The sequence below is a fragment of the Pyrus communis genome, chromosome 16, assembly GCF_041283825.1.
Source record: "Pyrus communis isolate YQ-2024b chromosome 16, ASM4128382v1, whole genome shotgun sequence".
In the NCBI taxonomy this organism is placed as follows: domain Eukaryota; kingdom Viridiplantae; phylum Streptophyta; class Magnoliopsida; order Rosales; family Rosaceae; genus Pyrus; species Pyrus communis.
Genome location: NC_142580.1, coordinates 27,075,323 through 27,083,132, shown reverse-complemented (window position 1 = coordinate 27,083,132; position 7,810 = coordinate 27,075,323). Strand labels below are relative to the sequence as shown.

General features: G+C 35.4%; 1 protein-coding gene and 1 long non-coding RNA gene across 2 annotated transcripts; one reads left to right on the top strand and one right to left on the bottom strand.

Moving 5' to 3' along the window:
* Positions 1-766: 766 nt before the first annotated feature.
* Positions 767-5,286, bottom strand: LOC137732549 (protein TORNADO 2). Its single transcript, XM_068471868.2, has 2 exons — positions 2,482-5,286; positions 767-1,122 (listed from the first exon to the last, which is right to left on the bottom strand). The coding sequence occupies exons 1-2, from the start codon at positions 2,977-2,979 to the stop codon at positions 811-813; spliced, it is 810 nt and encodes a 269-aa protein (XP_068327969.1). The 5' UTR covers positions 2,980-5,286; the 3' UTR covers positions 767-810.
* Positions 5,287-6,721: 1,435 nt separating this feature from the next.
* LOC148690218 (uncharacterized) lies at positions 6,722-7,573 on the top strand. Its single transcript, XR_015957435.1, has 2 exons — positions 6,722-7,091; positions 7,262-7,573. It is a non-coding gene; the product is annotated as an uncharacterized LOC148690218 (long non-coding RNA).
* Positions 7,574-7,810: the final 237 nt, after the last annotated feature.

Below are 7,810 nucleotides of genomic sequence, written 5' to 3'. Positions count from 1 at the left end.
TTTTTATTTAAAAAATAAAAATATGTGAGGTGAATTCAGTAACTGACGTGTGTTAAAAAAATTGTGGAGTGCCAAAAAAACCAACCAGCTGACATGTGAATCGTACTCTCTAATAGTTATATATCACATTATTAGGGTTTTTATATCACAAATTGTCTTTTATGTTTTGTGAACTCATCGGTTTGGTGCTCAATATTTTAAACTTATCATTTTCATTTCTTATCTATTGCTCTACTCATCAATATTGTCTTTGACAGAGTTGCATGTCAGAGACAATATTGATGAGTAAAGCAACAAATAAAGGACGATGTTGATGAGTTTGAAATATTACCAAACTAATGAGTTTACGCTATTTGTGATAAAAAAAAATAAAAAAAAATAAAAACCACAATTGTACAATCTTTGTACTAAGCTTTCTCTTAGATGTAGAACCCACTAATACAAACAAGGCTCTATTGAAGATGTACTACGAAGTATAGTACAATAATGTAGTCTTTTATCATACGTAAATGTCATTGCAGCAGCTTGTGTCCTATAGTTGCAAAAAGTCTTACATGCATAGTTGATTTATGCATAAAAAGCATCTCAATGGGGTTTGTAATTCTAAAGTAATGACCAGCTTTCGGTTCCCTCCGCAAATCATGCATGTACACCTTTGTCAACTTTACACAACAATCGAAGTTTGGCAAATCATAAAACTAAAACTAACCAATATGATAAGAATGTTCATGTCACGAGATAAATCAAATTAATTAAACAAGCTAGAGAAAGAAAAGGACTGATTATTCATTAATATAGATTATATGATAATTAGGTATAGCCTTGCTTGTATTTGCGGAAAAGGTCTTCGGTTTTGGCATTCCTAAAGGCACAGCAGCCTATCAAATAAACGGCAACGAGAGAAATAAGAGTGATGAGCAATATAATGTTGGTTCTTCTCCATTCTTTCTTGAGATTAGCAAGTAATCCAGCTTTGCAGGAATCGCAGTTGAAGCAAAGTTGGGTCTGGTCGTTGCTCCATTGCAGGCAATCCATGTCGGCTGCGTTGTTTATGGGACTTATCCAGTACGTTGGATTCACGAACGTGTACCCACATTGTGTGGGTGGCTTACAGCATCCTGACTGTAAAGATAAAAAATTAAATTAGCAAAAGGAAGAAGCTTCACCACAAGGAATAAAGCATAAAGAGATCTGTGAGGACTTGTGAAAAAAAGAAGAATCTCTAAAATGAAAGAGTAAAGTGGGTTTGTTTTGCTGATAAGTTAGTTTGTTATTTATTATTGAGAAATCTAATTGAAGATGTTTTTGAACAAAATGGTTATCAAACACTCTTAATTTTTTTTTTCTTTTTTAAACAAAGGATATGATCGACATCAAGGGGTGGGAAAGTGAGTCAAGCATCATAATATGCTTGCAATAATGTGGTTTAAATTCGTTTTTAACGAAAATCAAATATAAAATCTTCCACTTACAAGAATCAAACATAAATGAAAATTAATTATTATTTATTAATTTGAAGAGCTGAAAATTATAGTGGGATTTGAAGAAGAAAAAAAATATAGAAAAGAAAGGAACAAGACAGGCAATTGGTAGATTTTGAGAATCCAATATTGTGCATAGTGTAAAAGTTTCAGAGACACGGTTTAAATGATTTAAAGCCGATATTATTTTTAGCTTAATCACTTGTAGCCTAAGAGGTGTAAGGTTTAACTTAAGAAGCCTACGTCATAATTAATAATGAAATTATTTGTATATAAATCATAATTTGTTTTATCAAACCTTCCATGTGGGATTTCCAACAAATTGGATGTAACATCCCACATCGCCAAGGGGAGTGATCCTTAAATGTATATTCCCATCCCTACCTAGCACGAGGCCTTTTGGGAGCTCACTGGCTTCGGGTTCCGTAGGAACTTCGAAGTTAAGCGAGAAAGGGGCTAGAGCAATCCCATGATGGGTGACCCACTGGGAAGTTGCTCGTGAGTTCCCAAAAACAAAACCGTGAGGGAATGGTAAGCCCAAAGCGGACAATATCGTGCTACGGTGGTGGAGCAGGCCCGAGAAGTGGTCCCCCCCAGGCCGGGATGTGACATTGGATTTGAAAAAAGAAAAGGAATTGGTGCAATTAAATTTTTTCTTGCCACAAAAAATGGTACAATAAATTACAGAAAAAGAAATTTTATTTGAATTCAACTTTCTTATCTTTATGCCCAACTACAAAAAAAATTAAGCTACCAAATTTTTAAATTTGACCTTGCATAAATTAATTAATTAATTAATTCTACCCCAACAAAAAAAAAAAACACAAATAGCAAGAATGTACTCTCCACCTTTTTATGGATTAAAAACACGTAACAACGTGCTTCATTCAAAAAAAAAAAAAAAAAAAAAGTGGGAATTCACATCCGATCCCTATGAAGAAAAACAAGTGAAAAAATAAAAATAAATTGATGTTGGAAGAAATGATAGAACAATATTTACCTGTAAGGGGGTAATGTGCGCGTTAAAAAAATCTTGAGCCATGCGATATCTCTGATTCAACTCATCACACATATTTGTTGAGCTAAGACAAGTTCTTATGCGTGCCCACTTAAAAGGGTTTCGAACTCTACGGCGAAGCCAACCGGAGTAATCATCAAGACGATATTCCAAGTAAGACCGGCTCGGCTCCAGGTGGCCAGAGCCTCTAATGGTGACCATGTAGATGCAAACCACCAGAGCAGCAAGCAAGATTATAAGAACCAGCATGGCAATGAGATAAGAGATAAGGAGCCATGGGATCCTCCAAAACGCTCCCACAAAGCCTGCAATGGCCACAACCAGGAACAAGATGCCTAAAATTATGACAGGCCATTGTATAAGCTTTACACAAGAATTGTCTGGCTCTGTTGCGAGCCAAATTCCTGCACCAATGATTGGAATTGAGAGCAGCATCGCAACGAAGTTGATGGCTCCGATGACATTGTTGCTAAGTGCCATTTTGGTCTCTAGATCGATTACGTTCCTCTTCCGTTTGAAAACTAGATTTAGCAAGACATGAGAGATATATCTCAAACTATTTATCAAGGGGTAGGGTAACGAAAGCTAGGAGTAGCAAAAGCCAAAAGGGCCAAATTCTTTTACCATACAAAGGATAGTACGCATGGAAGAGGAAAATCGAGCATACAACCTCGAGTGCAGGTCTAACCTTTAAACCCTATTGGCATCAAAACCAACACTTTTTTGTTCCTTACCTTGGATCCATGTAAAGCTAGTAAAGTAATAGGTAATGGTTATTTAAAGCGCGTTTTGATCCTTAGGTGTAATCACGTACTATGAGTATCACTTTTTTGAAAAGGAATACCTTGAACATAATGAAGGGATAAAAGAAAGAGACAAAAGATATGAGTTGCAAGCAACTAATGCATAAATCATGGAAAGATTTGGAAGAAAGCAATTATCTGAGGACAATAATGCTTTGCATCCATGTGAAAATGGCTTTGCCCTAGAAATGTTGCACTGCACAGGGACATCAACTTTTATGAAAAACGAGTTTACTGAAACGGGCATCATGGTCTACCAATACATTGTTATGTGTTGAAAACTTTCCTCATGTCATAATCTTATTAGAATGAGAAGCCACAGTAGTAGTGAATCTGTTTCATATGAGTCATCCCCTTACACAAGACCCTAACTCAACTGTGGGTTTAAGTCCTTGAAGTTGGCCCAGTATAGAACTATATATTAATATTTTTAGTTTCCTTTGAATATGATGGATTACAATCTTTGTTTTACCATAAAATATGGACAACTTTGTATTAAACATTCTGTCTATGACTTGGTAGATTCCTTGTATGATTCTAATGAACCCATTGTGCATCTTAATCGAACCCATTATGCATCTTAATCAAAAGCTCATTATTGGTAACAATAAAATGCGAAAGGAAAATTATTTATTTTCTATCTAAATGAGTCGCAACCTAAGCGGGTGTCTAAGCGAGTCTAGATGGGCTAGGCGATCTAGGCAGGCGTCTCAGCAGGTCTAGACGCCATTTCTTAATTTTCAAATGCCCAAACGTTAATCGGGATGGTAGTCAGCTGCTTAGCGCTAAGGCAGCACTAGACGGAGATTTTTAGAACAGTGAGTTTGGTACTGAGGTGCTTTAAAAAAAAAAAGTGGGTATAAAAAAAAGTTGGGAAAGTTTTTTATGTTTGGTAAACACTCCAAACCATCTTTATTTCAAAGTTTTGGATAAAAAAAAAAAACCAAAAACCTGAAGCTGCAAAAACCAACTTATTTAGCGCTAGGCAGGAATTTTTAGAACAATAGATTTGATACTGAGGTGCTTTTAAAAAAAAAAGTATAAAAAAATGTTGAGAAAATTTTTGATGTTTGGTAAACGCTCCAAACCAACTTTATTTCAAACTTACGAATAAAAAAAATCAAAAACATGATGTTGCAAAAAAACAGCTTAAAAAAAGCAGCATATTTTGAAAAACACGGCTGAACAGTAAATTCATTAATAAATTTTTCAATTTCCCAACATTCCCTCCTTTCCTTCCTCTCACTCTCAGACTCTCGCCCTCTCGCAAAACCCTTGCAGAACCAAACCTGAAACTTCATTCCCAGCTCAAGCATCCACCTCTTGCCACATCAAAACTCCTATACTATTTGATTCCAACCCATTTTCGAACCCCAACTTACCCTCTTGACCCAATCTCCTCCTAATCCTAGCATGGCTGAAAAGCTGAGGTACCCAGAATCCAATTTGATAAATTCAAGCTAAAATTTAAAATATTTCAAATACCCACAACTCAATTTAGCTAAATTTTAACAAATATGGTGAGAAATAGCTGCGGAAATAAATAATTTGGATTGGGTAATAAATTGAATTTGTTTCAGTGTTACAGAGAGGAGAAAGAGTGGGTGGGCAGGGAGGGAGAGAGAGAGAGAGAGTTTTATTGGGGGTTGGGATGGAGGGTTTCTTGGAAGAGACACCTAATGATGGAGGAATTGGGGTTGTAGTGTCACCATGACCTCCCCATCCCACCCAAGCCCCTTCCCCCCCCCCCCCCCCCCCTCTCCTCCCAATGCAACCACACCCAAATCTTTGCACCTTTGTTGTCCATCTTTGACTTGTCAGGATTCGCCATTTCTGCACCGCGGATGGAGGAGTGAAGAATTAATATTCTGGGTAAATGCTTTCACAGGTATTGGAAAGGCTAACTTCTTTGGGAGGTAGAGGTGGGATTATGTCGATATCACCGAGAAAGATGCCATTTTGAAATATGCCACTTTTTCTGGGTAAATGAAGATGGAGAAGATGGAGATTAAAAAGATGGAGAATACGGAGAAAAGATGAAGAAAGACGAAAAGGACTGAGAAAAATGGTAGAGAGTTCTAGAAAGATTTCAAATAAAAAAATATTATATTACACTTATTACAAAGCAGTTTTATATAAAAGTTTACTAAACACTCAATTTTTTTTTTTTTTTTTTTTTTTTTTTGTTAAAGCCTTTTACAAAAAAAGCTTACCAAACACTATCTACTTTATTTTACAACTGCTTATTCTCACAGCACATTAGAAGGTTTTTTTTTCTTTTTTTTTTTTTATAATTTTTTTTTATTAAGTATAGTAATACCAAACTAGCTTTTATACTGCTTAAATCCCAAGGTTAACAAAGTAGACCCATAGCGCCTTTTCCTCTTCTCAAGTTTCACTTATGTCTCTTAAAATTCAAACAAGTGTGCCCCGTCATCCTGCAAAAACATGAATCACCTTTATGGAGCAATATTGATGTTGAAATTCATAGAGACTAGCCTTCATGCATGTACTCATATATGCGCAGAAGATATTTTTTTGAATCATGGTACTACAAGAAAAGTGAGTATTAGGAGCATAATATTAGATGCAAAAATAAAATTTTGTCTCTAATAGTATTCATTGAGGGCAAAGACATGCAATTGTCTCTATTAAAGTAATAAGAACAAACAATAAACCGCCTCTACTAATTTTATCACTTTGAGGAACAAGTAATAGGAATTCAATTAGCCTCTAATTCAACTAATAATTATAAAATTTGTTTATTTTTTTCATTAGAGGCGGATATTTGTACCTATTTATTTGAAAAAAAAAATCTATTTAAGATGGATTTTTTTTTTTTTTTTGAGAAGATTAAGACGGATATGTTTAATTACTAATTAATTTTTACTAAAAATAAAAATGAAGGATATAATTATTTACCGGAAAAAAAAAACCATTAATTATCTAAACCCTAATTTTAACATCCCACATCGTCCATGAGAGTGAATCTTGTAAACTTTATATATATATATATTCTCATCTCTACCTAGCACGAGGCCCTTTGAGAGCTCACTAGTTTCGGGTTCCATCGGAACTTTGAAGTTAAGCGAGTTCGGGCGAGAGCATTCCCAGGATAGGTGACCCACTGGGAAGTTTTCGTGTGAATTCCCAGAAACAAAACCGTAAGGATGTGGTCGGGGCCCAAAGCGGACAACATTATGCTATGATGAAGTTGAGACCAGGATGTGGTGGCGGCCCGGAAGGGAATTGCTTAACTTCGGAGTTCCTACGGAACCCGAAGCCAGTGAGCTTCCAAAAGGCTTCGTGCTAGGTAAATATGAGAATATACATATAAGGTTTAAAGGATTCACTCCCCTAGGCGATGTCGAATACATACCCACTACCCTCATTTTTCTCTTTTCTCTCTTCCACTGCCGCACAGTTCATCATTTTTCCCGTGTCCTTCATTTTGCTTCCCATCCCTTTTGCTTGTGCATTTTTCTTCCCTTCCCTTTCTCTTGTGCAGATTTAAACTCGTCCTCTCTTTCTTTCATTCTTCATAATCTTTTGTTGTCTATTTTTCCCTTGCTACTCCAAGAGCACCGGAAGAAAGGTTTGTTCGAGAGATGATAAAACTCATTTCATTTGGTTTGATCGAAGGGATTTTTCCATCTTGAATTTTTTGTTTTGTAGGCATACTTGAGGGGGTTTTGAATAATTTAGAGTGGAAGAAAATTTCATGAATAGTTTGGAATAAAAATATCATTTGATTGATAGGGAGAAGGAGGTTCTAAAGAATTTTCAGAGGTAATTACCTTGTGTTAATCATTGTTTATTGATTTTTCTTATACATTTAATTGATTTGTGAAATTCAGGATTGATTTTTCTGTTTGTTCTTACAAATTAGTAAACTTTGTAATTTGGCTTTGTTGTTTGTTACATTTGATTTTTTTCTTTTTGTATTTGTTTATGAACAGTTGTTAATTGAGAAAGACTCGTGTGTTGCTGCAAAATAAGAAGATGAACTTAGAGATCTAATCTGCAAAGCTTGAGAGACTAAAAGAGAAAGGAGAAGATTTTGAGATCTGGAAAGAAGAAGATGAATCAGGTTGGGTTTCAATATTTTGAATGATTCAAAACCAATAACTAACGTTTGGGTGGATAATGCATTTATTATATTGTGAATTTTTTTATATAATTGAAAGTATTAGGAGCAGGTGTAATTATATGCTCGATTTATTTATTTTATATAATTAAAAATTATTAGGGGCGGATGCTTTTGCCTGTGATGATGTGTATTTATAAAACTTGCCAACACGGCAACAAAAACATTAGGGGCGGGTGTTTGACATTTTTTGTCTCTAATAACAATAGCAATGGTTCTTTTAGGGGTGAATCTACCATCCGCCCCTCCTTCTTATTAGGGGCAACTTTTCAACATATTTGCCCCTATTGGGTGTTTTTAGAGGCAAATATTTTTGCCAATATTTATTTGATTTCTTGTAGTGCGGCATGCTGCGCACGAC

Excerpts from the sequence above, each read along its gene's own strand:
- LOC137732549 (XM_068471868.2), bottom strand. The coding sequence starts at position 2,979 with ATGGCACTTAGCAACAATGTCATCGGAGCCATCAACTTCGTTGCGATG. Across the intron at positions 1,123-2,481 it reads CGCACATTACCCCCTTACAG|TCAGGATGCTGTAAGCCACC; the intron begins GTAAATATTGTT and ends TTATCTTTACAG.